The 19,358-nt window shown below is 40.5% G+C and overlaps 2 protein-coding genes across 2 annotated transcripts in view; one reads left to right on the top strand and one right to left on the bottom strand.

Annotated features, from left to right (window-relative positions):
• The window catches only part of LOC306760270 (rhomboid-related protein 4-like), a gene marked incomplete at both ends in the record, with an annotated part of 5,153 nt that extends 338 nt beyond the window's left edge, over positions 1–4,815 (top strand). Inside the window, 4 exons of the mRNA XM_079246070.1 lie at positions 139–448; positions 837–969; positions 2,880–2,968; positions 4,619–4,815. Of these exons, the coding sequence (XP_079102196.1) occupies positions 139–448; positions 837–969; positions 2,880–2,968; positions 4,619–4,815 (729 nt within the window). The remainder of the gene's footprint in view (positions 1–138; positions 449–836; positions 970–2,879; positions 2,969–4,618) is intronic.
• Positions 4,816–5,943: 1,128 nt separating this feature from the next.
• Positions 5,944–18,823, bottom strand: slc35f2l (info solute carrier family 35 member F2, like; the record flags this gene model as incomplete). The annotated part of the gene is made up of 8 exons (XM_079246069.1): positions 5,944–6,294; positions 9,775–9,929; positions 14,608–14,660; positions 14,752–14,908; positions 15,517–15,676; positions 17,387–17,514; positions 17,841–18,016; positions 18,732–18,823. The coding sequence occupies 8 exons, from the start codon at positions 18,821–18,823 to the stop codon at positions 5,944–5,946; spliced, it is 1,272 nt and encodes a 423-aa protein (XP_079102195.1).
• Positions 18,824–19,358: the final 535 nt, after the last annotated feature.

Below are 19,358 nucleotides of genomic sequence, written 5' to 3'. Positions count from 1 at the left end.
CGGATGGAGATGCACTCGGCTTGCTTCACATTTCAGATTGAAACATTAATGACATGGAAACACATCATAAAGTACCTTAAAGTGTCAGAAGACATGTAGCACATAAGTATAAGTACTCTCTCTCTCTCCCCTCCTCAGGCCTGCGTGAGCCTTCATCATGTGTACCGGTCTAAAGAGTGGCATCGTGTCTTCCTGGCCCCCCTGCATCACGTTGACGACTGGCACCTCTATGTCAACATGGCATCCTTCGTGTGGAAAGGCAACCTGCTGGAGCGTCGTCTGGGTGGGGGCTGGTTCCTCTACCTGCTGTCGGTCTTCTCTCTACTCTCTGAACTGGTGTACCTACTGCTGCAGGCGCTGATGATAACACTAACTGAGAGGTTTGATCGCCTACTGGAATACGTCGACCTGTCATCGTACAGCAGCGAGTGTGGGGTTGGCTTCTCAGGTTCATTTTACTAACAAGGCATAACAAAATGTTGATGTAAATCACTGAAAATACAGACTGGAAAATAACCTTTATCTATGAATTAGTTCAGCAAATGATCTACATTAGATAAACAAAGCGAGACTTCTGGTAAACTGTGACGAGTAGGCCTACTTTACTTTTATATAATAATATTACAGACTTTTGCTGAATGTGACATTTGACATTGCATTAATTGGTAAAGTTTTAATATTTATTAAATATTTGTATAAAATGTGATCAAATCAGAACATGACATGTATCAGAAAAAGCTTCTATACTCTCAGAAGGTTATATTTCTTGTACAAATCTTTGTTTTTAACCACCATCCTCATCAAACCCAGCCTCCTCAGCACATATCTGTTTCCAGGTGTCCTGTTTGCTCTGAAGGTGGTCAGTAACCACTTCAACCCTGGTGGTGCCACCTACATGTTTAACATCCAGGTGTCCAATCGCTTTGCGAGCTGGGTGGAGCTGGTGCTGATACATCTCATTGTTCCAGGGTGAGGTACCTCCCCAGCGGTCTTTTAAAGTTTCTTCATCAAAGCATTGACAAAAGGTTCTAACTCAAGGAACCGATCCGAGTTGTGTCGAAAGACATCTGTTTGAACTGGATTTATAGCTGTATGTTAACATATTTACATTTCTTTAGTCACATCTAGTTTTTAAGAAATTAAAAGTTTGACTGAGAGAAAAAAAAGAGTATTTTTGGGTTGATTCCCAAAAAGCTGTTAGCTGAAAACTTGGCACATGTCAGCATGGTGGGCCGTTTGTGCTTAAAACATGTCAGTGGTGGACAGAAGAGGCGTCAGAACCACAAACCAAAAGCAGATGATCAGGATGTGAAAGTGATATTCTGAAAAAAGCTGGACGTACGCCTTCAGTTGATCCGTCTATTTTGGGTTGAGGCCTCATCAGAAGTCATCTCAATAGAAACGTGGCTGTCCAGAAGTTATTCTCAAGGAAGAGAAATGGCGAAAAAAGGCTCAGGTATGCCACATTCCACAAATAGACTATAAATCAGTGACAACAGATCTGATGGGGTGATCAATCTTCCCAGAGTTTGGACCTCAACATTATTACAGCAGTGTGGGATCATCTGAACAGAGCACAGAACAAAAGGCAGAAACAGCTAAAGAAGAGCTTTATAAAGTCCTCCAGAAGCCTGGAGACGTATTCCTGAAGACAACCTAAAGGAAAAGGGCTCAGAGGAATAAAGCTCAGACCAAATATTCACATTCTCTTAAATTTATTTGTTTCATTCACACAGACTTCATTTCTTTCCCTGACATCGTGTTGTTTATCTGAATCTTGCAGTTTGTTTGGTCTCCTTTTGAAACGAGAAATCGCCTCCCTTCATTATAATAAACTTGTTCTATGATAGAATATTTATCATCTAAGTCTTGTACAATTATCATATTTTTAACATAAGCAGGTCATGAAAGGAAACTTATATGAAGAGGTTGAAAAAGACCAAACAACCATCACCAAACCAAGCTAGTTTAAATCATTTAAAGTGGAACTATTATGTGCATTTCAGGCTAATTTATTTTTATTTCTGAGACCAGAAGGGCTGGGATTGATCGAGTTATTGTCACAAATGGCTTTATTTACTTCAGACCGACCCTCTCCGTAGGCTGTCAGATCAGCCTGCGGGCAAAACGAGTGGATTGAGACTCTTCCGCATTAAGCCCCGCCTCCCGCCACTGCACTACATCGGGAGCATTTCGCCATCATTGTAACATCTCATAAACAGAAGGATTAGGCTAACATGAACCCAATAAAAAAAAAAAAAAAAAAAAACAAACTACAATGTCAACACATAGCATACAGCCCTACATGTTGGAACCTGAATCAGAGCCTGAAAACGAAGTGGAAAACAGCAACCCACAGCAACGAATGCAGCAGGATGTCTCTCTTTGGTAAACTCACCGGCCATCGTTGGAAATAACTTTATCCCACGTTTTCCACCCGCCTGATGTATTTGTACATGTCCTTGTTAACCAGTAGAAGGTAACCAATCACCGAACCTTATCCCCCGGGACGTCACAAGGATTTCCAGGTAGAAAAAACTCTCTAAAACAACGTGTTTTTCGTTGCCATGGAAACTGAACGGAGAGAGTGCTGGAACTCAAACTCAAACTCAAACATGCGTTTAGGTGATAAAAAACAGTTTCGTTCACATGTCTGATGAGGATTCAACACTGTAACACTGTAGAAAGCTCAGAAAACTCCAAATACCATCATAGGAACCCTTTAAGGTGAATCTAAAGTCTCATTTTAAAATAACGACCAGTAAGAAATCATATCACACAACATGAAATCTTTCTTGTTAATAACAGACTGAAGGATTTCATCTCGGCTGGCGCTGGTCAACGTTTGTATAATAAGATTGTTTTGTTTAACATATCAGGACGTCTCTGGTCGGCCACCTGGCAGGTATCCTGGTGGGTTTACGCTACACTGTGGGTCCACTGAAGATCTTCCTGGAAACATGTGCAGGTCTGACAGATTTATTTGCTGTTTTCTCGTAGAGTTACCTCCAGCAAGATGTTTAGTTAGTTTAGTTTGTTCTTAGTCTTTGATTAGATGTTTCTTTAGCCTGGATCTTGTTAAATTTAAAAAAGTGTGATGAGCAAGTTGGCTAGTTGTTTTTTACAGTTATAATGTAATAATAATTCAGTCTTTATCAGAGAAATGTAACACTGAATGTCTCGGATCCTGGGAAGTTTTTCAGCATGTGCAGATTTCTGAATGGAAACTTGTTTTTTGTTGCCTTTCAGAGTTATTATCTTCACCGCTGCATTTCACCAACAACTCTGCAGGTACTGTGTCTTTTTTAGAACAGTAAAAACATAATTTTTTAAAAAACTAATAAGTTTAGCACAAGACTTTGAATGATTTCTGTAATGAAGGAAACCTCCAGGTTCTTTACCAAGTAAAAATAATTATTAATAACAGATCATAAAAAGCATTGCAAGTCATTTTTAAATATTACTTTCAGCAAGGTTTTAATCATAATCAGGAAACTGTACCTAAACTATAAAAAGGCCACATGGACTCTAGTAGACTCTTTGTGCTTCTGATGAGAGATACTAGTTTACATGCAGGTACCTGTGGAACAGGATCTAAAAGGTTACTAAAGAATGAGACAAGGGCAGGAATGAGGACAATGAGGTAAAACTGCTGGTATGTGGAACGACAGACTGGTGAACAGGAGGGTTTTGCAGGTCAGGAGACTGGGACTGGAAGATGAGGACATCTGCTACAGATGGAGAGAAGCTGGACATAAAGTCCAACTGTGAAATGTCAAGCAACATATTTGAAGTATTATCACCATCACTATTGTTTAATTATCTGAGTACAAAAACAACCAGCAAACCGTGTCATATTCTTTAATAAATGAGTGATTACTCGCACAGTAACATGAGGACACTGTGCCATAGCATCTGACAGCATGTTGAAGCATGAACTCAGCTGCTTACTTCCTCTCTGCGCTTCCACTGCGAAGTCAAGACGTTGCCGGAACTGCTCATCAGTGTTTGCACAAATTATTTAGTTGTGTTGAGTCACTGAGTTTAATTAACTTTATCTACCTGAGTTGTTCAGAAGGTTTTGACCTTTTGCTTCAACACGTCAGAGTTTGACAATAGCCACAAGGAAAAGATCAGCTCGTCGATGTTCCTGGTTCTGGTATTTCACAGCTAAAACATGGCGCCAGGTATTTATTTTACACAAAGTTAAAAAGCAGACATTCTTTATTAAATGCTCCAATTTCAATGCTTCCCATGTTTATTCTAACAATGAGCCGTTGATTTAAAAAATCCTAATAATGTAGTATTTTTCTTCTGGCTCAGAGAATATTTGACATGCTGATTGATCAATATTAAATCTATGCCCATGCGTCCTTCCTCTCACCTGATGGCCGCTGGGATCGGCTCCAGCTTCCTGCAACCCTGAACCGGTCTAAGCTGTTCAGAAATGAATGAATCATACTGTGTGGGCTATTTTATGTTTTTTTTTTTTATATTTACTGAAACTTTAATCAAGAATAAAAGCTGTAACTATTAGATTTTTACCTTTTATTTTATTACATTTATATTGTATGTATAATTGTAATATATTATAGTGTGTGTGTGTGTGTGTGTGTAGGCAGACAAGGAGGTGACACCATCCCAACCAATCGGCATCCAACAGAAGATCACACAACAGAGGATGCTTCAGATAATTCAGAGTCTTACATCGCTGGACTGACGGAGGAGCAGCAGATAGAAATGGCGATAAGAATCAGTTTAAAGGATCAAGGCAAGAAATACAAAAACGTTTGCTTCCATAAAGAGTTTGTTTGAAGCAGAGGTAATTAAGAGACAAGTAAATATGTACAAACATTTCTGAATTACTTTCTAGAACAAACCAGGCAGAGAGAAACTGGACGTGTCCATGAGGAGAAGAGTGATGAAAGAGATCCAGAGGAGCACAGGAAGAGGAAATGCAAAGAGAGAAGAAGAGAGAGGACTGTGGTGATAGAATGATGGGATAAAAGAAGTTCATCACCGCTGGGATTTTGTTTTCCAGTCTTGTTATACAGAACCTGAAGTTTTCTGTGCTGCTTTCTTTTTATTTAATCCAACAATCACTAGAAGCATCCTGCAATGTTTGCAGGAAATGGCCGTTCTGTCTCAGAACCTCCACATGTTCAGCAAGAGGACGCAGGATTCTCATTTACTCTTTACCTTCTCACATCTTTTCCAAACGTATTCTGTGTTGTTATTGATCAGTAGCCAGAACAAAGACTGTGATCATTAGATCGTTGTCCCTCTTTCTCCTTTTTCCTGAGGAACAGTGAGGCTGCTTTTTCTTTAGCTGTTACTAATCATTTCTGCTTGGTTTGGACTTTTTTCTGAAATAGTGTCGCCATAATATGTCTTTAGCTATACAGCATTTTTTATGAAATGTTTATTATATGTTTGTTTAAAAAATAATTAATTACTTGTGTTAGAGCAGCAGATTACATAAGATTTTTCTCCTTTATGTTCCTTTTTATTCAAGGGTTTTAAATGCCTGCATCGACTGTTTTCTTTCATAAATAATTCATTTCATTTAAAATTTTGTTAGAAGCTTGTTTTCTGTCGGAATCAGAAATAAGTACATGAGAAAAATCAATGCCATAGCTTAACTTTATTGTGCATGCTACTGTCATATGTGCTAGTGTGTTACATATTTATTTAATGATATGACATCAGTAAAAAAGAAGAAAATAATTAACCCGTACAGTGGACACGAAAAGATTTTTGTCTTGGAGAGAAAGTTACAGCAGTTTTTATTTGTTTTTGCTCTTTGGTGTATTTTGCTTTTCATATGTTCTGTTGGCCGTTTTTTATGAACAAGTTAATAAATAAATCTTTAAACTACATTTTATTACATAAATATTGATACACGTTTTCATATTTTATACTAACAGGCTGTTACGCTGTTGTTCACAGTTTAGTGCTCCATCCAACAACCAGATGATTCTTCTCCTCTCCAAAGCCCTGTGACGCCCCCGAAGCACTCCTCTTCCGACTCCCCTTCTCCTCCCATCTGTCCTCCTTATCGCCGGTCCCTGACAGCTCATCTTCAACATCCTCCTCCTCAGTGGAGATCCTAACAGCCACGTCCTTCCTGGTTACATCCTTCTCAGCTGCAGCAGCATTGTCACAGTAACTTTCTGCACATATCGAGGAAGAGGAGCTGCTGGAGTCCGTGGGATTAGCAGCCGCTGGTACAACGTTGAAAGTGATGAAGCCAATGAGGATGGCCACGAGGGAGAGCAGGTAGAGTCCAGAAAACTGAGGGGGGGGGGGGAGCAGAATAAACAACAAAGACAATGGGATGAAGTGAGACAGTAAGTTTAATCTCAAACATCTTTAAATAAAATTTAAAACATCATATTATGTGTTAAAACAATAATGTTTGTGTTAAACTTGCAAAGATGTCAAATAAAAACCTTTCTGCAGTAAAACAATCTGCAGATGTTTTTTCTTTACTTATTTTTTTTTAAGATTCTCCTGAACAGTGAAAAGGTTTAACAGCGGGACGTCGGTCCCTGAGGGTCGCTGTCCTGCATGTATACCTGTTCCAACGTGGCTCATATTAAATGGACCCAACAACCTATGAGGTTTTGAACAATGACTGATTAATTTGAGTCAGGTGTGTTGGAACTGGGAAGCATGGAAAATATGTAGGACTGGACACCCCTGGTGTAGCACATGTACATAGTAAAGCATTCTGTCTCCTGGTTGGTCGTAGAAGAGATGATGACGAACATCTTTCTGTCTTCTGCTATGTAACAATAGAAACATACAGTATAGAAGTATACATATGACAGTATAAATGCTGTATGCCCACTGATCCACAGTTGAGGGTGTTAGTTAGTAAAACAGTGTTGTGATTGATTTTTTTGCTTGTAGATATAAGAATTTTAAATAGATACTGATCGTCTTTTTGTACTTCTGCCCCCCTTACAGGACTTGGGTATTTCCTATCCATTATTTTTGTCAAATTTTGTCTCAATATTGTTTTATCTGTTAGAGAGTCTAAAATATGTGTGTATGATTTATATGAATCCACAGGATGTCCAGCATTGTTGGATTGATACCACTCCCCTCCTGATTTCAGCAGTAATAAAACATTGAACCAAAGTTTTCCAGCTGAACTCTCTCCTGGTCCTGGAGCTGGTGGACGTGTGCAGCGTTTTACACAAGGCAAACCAATGTTCTTCTGATATTTGTTCTCCAAGTTCCTTTTCCCATTTCTCTTTGATATGAAGAGAGGAATTATTTCTGCATCACGTCGGACCTTCAGAGATAGGAGTTTTTGTGTGAGATTGGGTGACTTTGCTTCAACCTCGGCCCCCTTGAATTGTGGCGTGCCGCAAGGATCAATCCTTGGTCCGCTCCTTTTTTCATTGTATCTGTTGCCGCTGGGGTCTATTCTCCGAAGGCTTGGTGTGTCTTTTCATCTTTATGCTGATGATAGCCAAATTTACATTCCCCTCAAACGTCAAGAAAGCTTCAGTGCCACTGAACTCTTAAAGTGCATTGATGAAATTAAAATTTGGATGTCAATAAATTTTTTGCATTTTAATGATAAAAAAACAGAGGTTCTTCTTCTTGGACCTAGCAGTGTTGGTGATGCTGTCTCAGTTAACCTTGGATCCTTGTCACAGTTTGTTAAGCCTACTGTCTGCAATCTTGGTGTGAAAGTGGATCAGGAACTTAAATTAGACAAACAAATTAGTGCTGTGGTGAAAGCAAGTTTTTTCCACCTGAGACAGCTTGCAAAAATAAGGTCCTCACTCTCACGACATGATTTTGAAATTTTGATCCATGCTTTTGTAACTACACGGCTTGACTATTGTAACGCCCTGTACTGTGGGATCAGTCAGTCCTCTCTCGCACGGCTGCAGCTGGTGCAGAACGCTGCAGCGCGTCTTTTAACTGGATCTCGAAAGTCTGACCACGTTTCACCAATTTTGTCTTCCCTTCACTGGCTCCCTGTCTGTTACAGAATTGATTTTAAGATTCTTTTATTTGTTTTTAAATGCCTGAACGGTCTGGCCCCTCGCTACCTGTCAGTCCTGCTGGTGAGGTATTCCCCTACACGCTCTCTGAGGTCCACAGATCAACTTCTGCTTGTGGTTCCTAAGACGAAGCGTAAACTGAGAGGTGACCGAGCTTTTTCTGTTATTGGTCCCAAGTTGTGGAATAAGCTGCCCCTGTACATTAGACAGGCTGAATCGCTTCTTGTTTTTAAGTCTTGTCTGAAGACTCATTTTTTCTCTTTGGCGTTTGACTAATTTAAAGGGTTGTTTTACTATTAACAATGTGCTGATGCCCCATTATGATGTAAATATGTATGTTTTATTGTTTCTTCTGTACAGCACTTTGGTCAACTTTGTTGTTTTTAACGGTGCTTTATAAATAAACTGGATTGGATTGGATTGGATTCAGAGCTGAGACTGTTCTGCATTTCTCCCCCTCTGTTGCGTTTTTTGAATTTGTCTCAGATGATCAGCAGCTCTTTGCTCAAGTCCGACGTCTTTCTGTGGTTTTCAGGGTTTCCTAGCACTCACCCCAGGACTATTCTTCTTAGCAATGCCCACAACTGGCCTCTCTGGATACCTGGACACCGACCCACGTATTGTGTCTGGGCCACTGAGCCTTGCCCATCAATTCAAGTACATGAATTCGGCCTGCCTATGCACTGACCATTGTTTATTTATTTATTTATTTAACCATGATACCAGACTCTTTTTTTAGTTATTCTTTTTCCCCTGGGATCAGGCCAATACTCTGAAGCCCCCTCACCATCCTCAACAATAATGTTATATTTTTTAAATGCTGTCTGCGGCTGAATTTCTGGATCCTCTGTGTTGCAAATGTGTTGTCAGCACTAGGTATGAACCTTGAATCCCACACAGTCTGTCTCTTTCTAGTTTAGCTCTGCAGATTTACTGTAGCTGATAGTCACTCTCAAAAATGCCTGCAACTCTGTAATTAAGTATACTTTTGAAGGAAAGTATATTCAACAGTATTTCTGCAGTTTCATGACTATGTAAAACGTCTGATGCTAATATTTTCAACATGCAGTGTCTGCAGTCGTTTTGATAAAACGATTAGCTTCAGTCTGACGAGTTGAACTGCTCTGCATTCAGAGATTTATCTGAAATGGTCTTGTCATGATCTGAGGCTTGTAGTTTTGGGTTTTTGGCAGTCTGGTCTATTTAGGTTCTGTCTTTTACTTTGTATTCTTGCCGTTCTGTGGGTTTTTTTTTTGGTTTTTTTTTTGTCCTGATTGTCAGTTCACCTGGATTTAATTGACTAAATCCCTTCACCCCTTTCTTGTCCTTTGTGTTTTCAGTTTCTCCTTGTCAAATCATCTGTTTCCCCAGTGTTTGTCTTAAAAACATGTTTCCATCTGCCTCCTGTCTTGTCGTCCTGCAACTGGTTCCTCACATCTGCTGCACCATGACACTTATGTCACAGAAATCTTCCTTTGATCTCAGTATATTACACTTTAACTCGTATCATTATTCATTAACACTGCAGTGTTTCTGGAACATTCAGTAAGTCATTGTGACCAACTGTGTGGAACATTACGCTTTGAGTGTCGTGAAAAATATTTTTTCTTTACCATCTAAATCCTCTTGCGTTTAAGAAGTTTTTATGAAATTGAAGATTTGGAAAAAAAAACAGGAATGACATATGACCCACCCAGGCTCATAAAAGGCTGGATTTAGGAAGTTGAGAGCACATAACAATACTTACATTGTACTGGAAGAGGAAGATCCCACAGAAGAGGCTGAAGAGGTCAGCAGTGAGCAGGGAGAGGTTGACAGAGGTGGCGCTGCTCAGCTTTATCACAATGGGCATAAAGCTGTACAAGGAGTACATGCATAATGCAAACGCAGAGAACAGGAGTCCTGAAAGAAGAAATGTCCGACATGAACTCACTCAGACATTAGGGAAATCTAATTATTTCTCAGCTAACTGAGAACATTTGAGAAACATGACATTTTAAGTGTAACAGCAGCCTGGTGAAGGAACATGTCCAACACTTTCTACCAATCTACAGATGGCTGTGTCATCTCAGTAGCAATTTTACACTTTCCTACTGAGCTGGATCCATTTGTTCTCCAGGATTGTTTTAATTTTTGATGGTGTGGTGTAGTTACAACAGAGTGTTGGAAACACCAACACCTTGTTGCTATTTTTATTCCATATTGACATGAAGCATCAAACAGTTGCTGCACATGCATGATGAGAATCTCCTGTTCCCCCACATGCATGATGAGAATCTCCTGTTCCACCACATGTATGATAAAAAAATCTCCTGTTCCACCACATGCATGATGAGAATCTCCTGTTCCCCCACATGCATGATGAGAATCTCCTGTTCCACCACATGCATGATGAGAATCTCCTGTTCCCCCACATGCATGATGAGAATCTCCTGTTCCCCCACAGACATGATGAGAATCTCCTGTTCCACCACATGCATGATGAGAATCTCCTGTTCCACCACATGCATGATGAGAATCTCCTGTTCCCCCACATGCATGATGAGAATCTCCTGTTCCCCCACAGACATGATGAGAATCTCCTGTTCCACCACATGCATGATGAGAATCTCCTGTTCCACCACATGTATGATAAAAAAATCTCCTGTTCCACCACATGCATGATGAGAATCTCCTGTTCCACCACATGCATGATGAGAATCTCCTGTTCCCCCACATGCATGATGAGAATCTCCTGTTCCCCCACATGCATGATGAGAATCTCCTGTTCCACCTCATGCATGATGAGAATCTCCTGTTCCACCACATGCATGATGAGAATCTTCTGTTCCCCCACATGCATGATGAGAATCTCCTGTTCCACCACATGCATGATGAGAATCTCCTGTTCCACCTCATGCATGATGAGGATCTCCTGTTCCACCTCATGCATGATGAGAATCTCCTGTTCCCCCACATGCATGATGAGAATCTCCTGTTAACCACATGCATGATGAGAATCTCCTGTTCCACCACATGCATGATGAGAATCTCCTGTTCCCCCACATGCATGATGAGAATCTCCTGTTCCACCTCATGCATGATGAGAATCTTCTGTTCCCCCACAGACATGATGAGAATCTCCTGTTCCCCCACATGCATGATGAGAATCTCCTGTTCCACCTCATGCATGATGAGAATCTCCTGTTCCCCCACATGCATGATGAGAATCTCCTGTTCCCCCACAGACATGATGAGAATCTTCTGTTCCACCACATGCATGATGAGAATCTCCTGTTCCCCCACATGCATGATGAGAATCTCCTGTTCCCCCACATGCATGATGAGAATCTCCTGTTCCACCTCATGCATGATGAGAATCTCCTGTTCCCCCACATGCATGATGAGAATCTCCTGTTCCCCCACATGCATGATGAGAATCTCCTGTTCCACCTCATGCATGATGAGAATCTTCTGTTCCCCCACATGCATGATGAGAATCTCCTGTTCCACCTCATGCATGATGAGAATCTCCTGTTCCCCCACATGCATGATGAGAATCTCCTGTTCCACCTCATGCATGATGAGAATCTCCTGTTCCCCCACATGCATGATGAGAATCTCCTGTTCCACCACATGCATGATGAGAATCTCCTGTTCCACCACAGACATGATGATAATCTCCTGTTCCACCACAGACATGATGAGAATCTCCTGTTCCACCACATGCATGATGAGAATCTCCTGTTCCACCACAGACATGATGATAATCTCCTGTTCCACCACAGACATGATGAGAATCTCCTGTTCCACCACATGCACGATGAGAATCTTCTGTTCCCCCACAGACATGATGAGAATCTCCTGTTCCACCACATGCATGAAGAGAATCTTCTGTTCCACCACATGCATGATGATAATCTCCTGTTCCACCACAGACATGATGAGAATCTCCTGTTCCACCACATGCACGATGAGAATCTTCTGTTCCCCCACAGACATGATGAGAATCTCCTGTTCCACCACATGCACGATGAGAATCTTCTGTTCCACCACATGCACGATGAGAATCTTCTGTTCCACCACATGCACGATGAGAATCTTCTGTTCCACCACATGCATGATGAGAATCTCCTGTTCCACCACATGCACGATGAGAATCTTCTGTTCCCCCACAGACATGATGAGAATCTCCTGTTCCACCACATGCATGAAGAGAATCTTCTGTTCCCCCACAGACATGATGAGAATCTCCTGTTCCACCACATGCATGATGAGAATCTCCTGTTCCACCACAGACATGATGAGAATCTCCTGTTCCCCCACATGCACGATGAGAATCTTCTGTTCCCCCACATGCATGATGATAATCTCCTGTTCCACCACATGCATGATGAGAATCTCCTGTTCCACCACAGACATGATGATAATCTCCTGTTCCACCACATGCACGATGAGAATCTTCTGTTCCCCCACATGCATGATGATAATCTCCTGTTCCACCACATGCATGATGAGAATCTCCTGTTCCACCACAGACATGATGATAATCTCCTGTTCCACCACAGACATGATGAGAATCTCCTGTTCCACCACATGCACGATGAGAATCTTCTGTTCCACCACATGCATGATGAGAATCTCCTGTTCCACCACATGCATGATGAGAATCTCCTGTTCCACCACAGACATGATGATAATCTCCTGTTCCACCACAGACATGATGAGAATCTCCTGTTCCACCACATGCACGATGAGAATCTTCTGTTCCACCACATGCACGATGAGAATCTTCTGTTCCACCACATGCATGATGAGAATCTCCTGTTCCACCACAGACATGATGAGAATCTTCTGTTCCCCCACAGACATGATGAGAATCTCCTGTTCCACCACATGCACGATGAGAATCTTCTGTTCCCCCACAGACATGATGAGAATCTCCTGTTCCACCACATGCATGATGAGAATCTCCTGTTCCACCACAGACATGATGAGAATCTCCTGTTCCACCACATGCATGATGATAATCTCCTGTTCCACCACATGCATGATGAGAATCTCCTGTTCCACCACATGCATGATGAGAATCTCCTGTTCCACCACATGCACGATGAGAATCTTCTGTTCCCCCACAGACATGATGAGAATCTCCTGTTCCACCACATGCATGATGAGAATCTTCTGTTCCCCCACAGACATGATGAGAATCTTCTGTTCCACCACATGCACGATGAGAATCTTCTGTTCCCCCACAGACATGATGAGAATCTTCTGTTCCCCCACAGACATGATGAGAATCTTCTGTTCCACCACATGCACGATGAGAATCTTCTGTTCCCCCACAGACATGATGAGAATCTTCTGTTCCACCACATGCATGATGAGAATTTCCTGTTCCACCACATGCATGATGAGAATCTTCTGTTCCACCTCATGCATGATGAGAATCTCCTGTTCCCCCACATGCATGATGAGAATCTTCTGTTCCACCACATGCATGATGAGAATCTCCTGTTCCACCACATGCATGATGAGAATTTCCTGTTCCACCACATGCATGATGAGAATCTTCTGTTCCACCACATGCATGATGAGAATCTCCTGTTCCACCACATGCATGATGAGAATCTTCTGTTCCACCACATGCATGATGAGAATCTCCTGTTCCACCACATGCATGATGAGAATCTTCTGTTCCACCACATGCATGATGAGAATCTCCTGTTCCACCACATGCATGATGAGAATCTCCTGTTCCACCACATGCATGATGAGAATCTTCTGTTCCACCACATGCATGATGAGAATCTCCTGTTCCACCACATGCATGATGAGAATCTCCTGTTCCACCACATGCATGATGAGAATCTTCTGTTCCACCACATGCATGATGAGAATTTTGTCTTCCACCACATGCACGATAAAAATCTGCATGAGTCTGTATGTATTAGAACCCCGGTTTCCTGTTCTTAACTTACAGAAGTGCCACTGGACTTCTGTTGCTGTAACTGCTTCAAGATTCTGTGATACCTTTCTTTTTCCTTCCTATCATCTGCAACCAGTCTCCCATTCTCCTCTGACAGCTGCAGCTTGCTGGATATTTTCTTTTACACGTCATTATCTGTCAACCTTAGACATGGTTCTGTGTGAAAATCCCAGTAGATCAGAAGTTTCTAAAATATTCAGACCAGCAGCCATGTCACAATCAAAGTCACTTAAATCCTCGTTCTTCCTCATTCTGATGCTCAGTTTTAACTTCAGTAAGTCGTCTTCACCACTAAATGATATCTGCCACATGATTGGCTGTTTGGCTATTTCTAACAGGCAGCAGAGCAGGTTAACCTGATAAAGTAGCCAGCAAACCTACTCTGTTTTTCGACTAAGTGTGTTTGGTGGGAGCCAACATCTTTCTGAAGTTGCTGGTTTTGCAAATAGGCAGCATTAAATACAAAGAAGATAATTTCAGATCTATCTCTCATCAAGCCACACAGTATCTGCATGACAGGGATAAATTTGTGAACCCAGAAATCTTGCTTGTGCTTGGCTGTCTTGCCTTATGCATGTTGTCAGAATGTTTATGGGTACAATCAGCACTAACCTACTTGCCAGCTCCACTTGATACCAGATATATCACTCCGTTCCAGGATCAGCCTGAATAATGGCAGAAAAATAACAGAAAAACTTAATCAGATTAATAAAAATGTTTAAGGAGTCAAGACTGATGACACTTGCACACACTTACATCTGTATGGAGCTGAGGATTGTTCCAAACAGGCCAATCATGCCAAGAAACTCCTCTCTGCTCAGGTTCTTCACTGTGTATTCCTGAGACACGTTAGACACTGCATACAACGTAGCACTGAGCAGCACCAACCCATCACCTAATAAGATGTTTGAGGCTGCAGAGAAAAGAAACACAACATCACTAATGCAGCACTTTCAAATTAGACGTGGTTGATCTTCGATGGAGCAAAGCTGTGCATCATGTCTGAATGGAGGACAAACGATTTTAATATGGCCCAATTAACTGAGGAGTGAAAGTTGAGATGCTTCCCGTTATAACGCGTCGAGCGAACTAGTTGTAAAGTATTTTTCCTATAAACAGCAAACAGCAAGAATTTAACCTGCCACTGCCCCAATTTTAATTAAAGAAATCCATCAGATTCTGTCTGGTAAAATTATTTAACTATTTTTTGCATTACTTATTCTAACAACAAGTAAAAGTCTCAAAACAGACACAAAGATTATTTTTTTAAAGTCCTTGAAGGGTGTTATAAGATTAATGGTCATAGAAAAATTATATGTAGCAAATGAAACAGTAGAAAACAACAAGTACAGAGGATGAAAACAACAACAATAACAACAACAAAATCAACCAAACAAACAAAAAAAGATTTTCTGAAAGCATTATCTTTCACACATTTTTCTTTCCAGTCAGAATTTGGATGTTTCATGTTGATAAAAGTAAGGCCTGAACTCTTCTCAAAACCAGGTATACAGTTCTTACTGGAACCCTGATCTCTTCCAGCCAGCAGGTCCGCCCCCACCATGGCCCCCACACCAAGGACACAGATGCAGACTGCGACATAGTGGACTATTCTGTAACGTGTCTTCAAAATCCACCAGGACAGAACCATTAGGACTGGAATCACAAAGCAGTCCAGCAGCTGGAGACAGATGCAGAAAGAGGAAAGCTTTTAAAGGGAAGGCACATTTATTTGTATAATCCCTTTCATGTACAAGACAATTCAAAGTGCTTTACACGACCCATTAAAAGCATTACAGATGGTGTAAAAAGCATAAAAGACAAGGCAAAATCACAATAAAATCCTAAATTATATCAAAATAATTAAAAACAAGGTCAATTACAAGTTGATGTGCAGATTTTATGCACAGGCGCAACAGAAAAATGTTTTTAACCTGGATTTAAAAGTATCTACACTTGGTTTAATCTCACTGACAGATTGTTTCACTTGTTTACAGCGTGACAGCTAATTGCTGCTTCTCCATGTCTGGACTCTGGTCTAGACTAGTTGACCTGAGTCTTTGGACTGAAGAGCTCTGCTTGGTTTATATTTTCTGAACATGTCACAGCTGAAAATAGAAAGTTAAACTGTTACGTTATATAAGAAATACACACACATGCCACTAAAAGATCTGTGCATTACTGAACAGAAACATCCATTTATTCGTGCTTTAGAATCTGAGTTTGGGTAATGTGAATTATGGGACATTTAACAAAGTTTACTTGAGAAGAAATTTTAAAGTTGACTGTCCATCCATCTATACCGTCCTATACAGTCCAATTCAGGATCGCGGGTAAGCTGGAGCCTACCCCAGCAAGAAGCAGGCCGAGAGGCAGGGTACACCCTGGACAGGTCGCCAGTTCATCATTGGGCCAATACTGATTGTTTTCAACCAATGTGTTGAGCATTGCAGCATCACCAGAGATGAACTCAAAAGAAAAAATTATGGAGACGGAAATCTTCTTTAGCCTCTGTGGCTTATTTATTTAACGATAACAAAAATGTGCATCTTCTCTCGGAGGAAAATAATCATACAACACAAAAAGGAGGGAAAAAAGTAACTTCCCTGGGCGCGCTCACAGACGTGAACGTAATGACGCAGTAAAACAGCGCCTCACCATGGCGACAGTCATATAAAATCCCTCTTGGTGATAACACTGAAAATTAGGAGTGGGAAAATCGAATCGAAAAATCGGAAATCTGGATTTTTTTCTTCACAATTTTAAAATTGATTTTTTTTTTTAGTTAAAAAAATCAATTTTTTTTAAAATAAATAAAATTAATGCGCGGTAAAATTTATGTCATTTTTACTGTTTTTATTGAACTTTTTTCTTGTGTTCTTGGGCATTATAGCAGCAAAATGATGGTCTGGCTACGGTGTTGTTTTTTCCTCATTGAAATCAAGAAAAATGAAAAAAAAAAGGTTTTATACATTTTTTTTGTTTTTAACCTACAAAAATCAGCAATATTGGAGAATTGTGAGAATCGCAATTTAAATCAAATCGGCACCCAAAAATCGGAATCGAATCGAATCGAATCGGGACAAAAGCATATTGTCACACCCCTACTGAAAATGTCTCTACATCATGAGTACACAAATAAAGTCTCTTAACACAATGCAACCAAAACGACTGCATGATCAATATGCAAAGGATTTCAGATGGTCAGACATAAAAACCTGCATAGCTCACTGGTTCGTGTCAGGATTATAACAAAGACAATAAACCCTCACATTCAGAAAAATCTCATGCAAATGCGCAGAAACCCAGAAACCATCACTGTAGTTCCCATTAAGAGTCATCATAATCTACACAACATGACAAAACCCCTGCTAACACAGCTTGCACTCACCTGCACACTGGTAAGGGTGGTGTACTGGTATGCTTTCACCACAGTGTAGTTGGCTTCCACATCCACCAGCCCCAGCAGAAGGTACTTCCACCATCTTCTCCTCAGAATCTGTAAAATATTGCCGTCTCCTACGTTTTAAAGGAAACAACCCCAAAGTTCAGTACTGATATGTTTCTTTCCCTAACAAACCTGAGGACAGCAGCTGAAACTCTATGGCACATTTTTCCATCTTTCCACCATGTTTGTCTTTTCAATTACCAGTAATTTCTTAGAGAAATCTCTACACTGACTCACTGATAAAAAAAAAAAAAGTGCAAAGAAATGTGCATTACTAATAAAATACAAATAGCTTGACCAGATAAGCAACAATAACTAACATATTAGAAATAATCCTTTTACTATAACTGTGTTTCAGGTATTATCTCAGGTGTTCAGATCCTCAGTGGGGTGTTACCTGTTCTGCAGAAAAGCATAGTGGTGTAGGTCGTACACAGCAGCGCGTAGTTCAGGAAGCTCTGCAGCATGGGTGTGTTTACATGGAAGTTTGTGGCTAGATACTGGGAGGAGATGGCTGTTCCACAGATGAGTCCAGCCAGACCTTGACCCATCATCAGCGTTTTGGCCAGCTGCCTGAAAACAGGGAACATGCACTGTTAAACAAATGTTATGGTTTTTTTTTTAAACATATGAAAGGCCACTGTAATCGTAGAGGGAAACCATAGAACCAAGAATGTAAGCTAATTTGCTGTGTTGTTAAGAGTTTGACAATATGTAAAACAGCTTCCTCTCTATTGTCTGTTGTTATTGGTACCGACAGTGTTTAAACAGAGAACCAAGTTAACAATATCAACTGTGTGTTTTGCCAAATTCCCACTGAATGTTAAACAATATGGGACATTCAAAATGTAATACTATTTAGAGAAGCAAAATTATTCTTTAGTGTAGCATAACATGATAAGATGAAAATGACCAGGTTGTAAACAGATCATAAAACAGGGTAAATACAACCTTAAATTAAAAAGAACCCATAACATTGTAATTTATTTAACAAAAGTCAAAATGCGGAAACAGGATGGAAGTTTTTAGAACTACAGCAACAAAGACTTAACTGTTGTTGCTGCTTGTAATCATTTTCTACATGTTGCTCTCATCCATAGTTCTCATGCACTCTTCTTTACAGTTTAACTTCACTTCACTGAAGTTTGCAGCTTCTAGTTATCTTGAGGCCCCATTCACATTGTAGTCTGGACTTTGCTTGAATCATTGCAACAGGGACCTTAAATGATGCATACAGAATGGACAGAATCAGGATTTCCAAATTTCTCCCCCTGCTTTGTCCACTCACCATGTGAAAACTTCCTTGGGATTGAATTTCCTAATCCTCACCAGGAGCCCGCTTTCATTCCCAAAGCCCACATCCCCACTTGAATCAGCCATTCTTCTTCACCGCTGATGAAGAAACATTCCGACTTTCACTGAACCGGCTTTTAACTTCTTGGCGTTCAGGGTGCTGGGGCTGAATGATTAACTGTTTCCTGAGGGCAAAGATTACATTTTATCTGTTTGTACAAAGCACACTGAAGACAACCAGCAACACTCAGAGATAAGAGATGATGGTGATGATGATGATGATGATGATGATGATGATGAAAGATGCATTCAAGAGTCATCAGCTTGTTTCCCATTGTTTTCACTGCTTATCAGAGCTGCTTTCATGGTGATAAAACCTGAATAATTGTTTTATGGTTATTTGTCAATATCAAGAAGCCTGTGCAGAGGAATTAAACATTCAACATTTAAACTATATAATTTTTTGGTTTATTCACTGATTTATTGTATTTTTACTTTGGTAAAATTGTGAACAGATGACTTGCTAGTACTTCACTTTGCTAATATTGCTGTATCAATACTCTCACTTGATGTCAAAGTAGTTTTCCAGCACTTGTCTCACTTGAGACAATGTTTTGTTTTT

This window comes from Telmatherina bonti (assembly GCF_933228915.1).
Source record: "Telmatherina bonti genome assembly, chromosome: 9".
Taxonomy (NCBI): Eukaryota; Metazoa; Chordata; class Actinopteri; order Atheriniformes; family Telmatherinidae; genus Telmatherina; species Telmatherina bonti.
The sequence above is the reverse complement of the archived record's forward strand: the minus strand, read 5'-3'. Positions and strand labels throughout refer to the sequence as shown.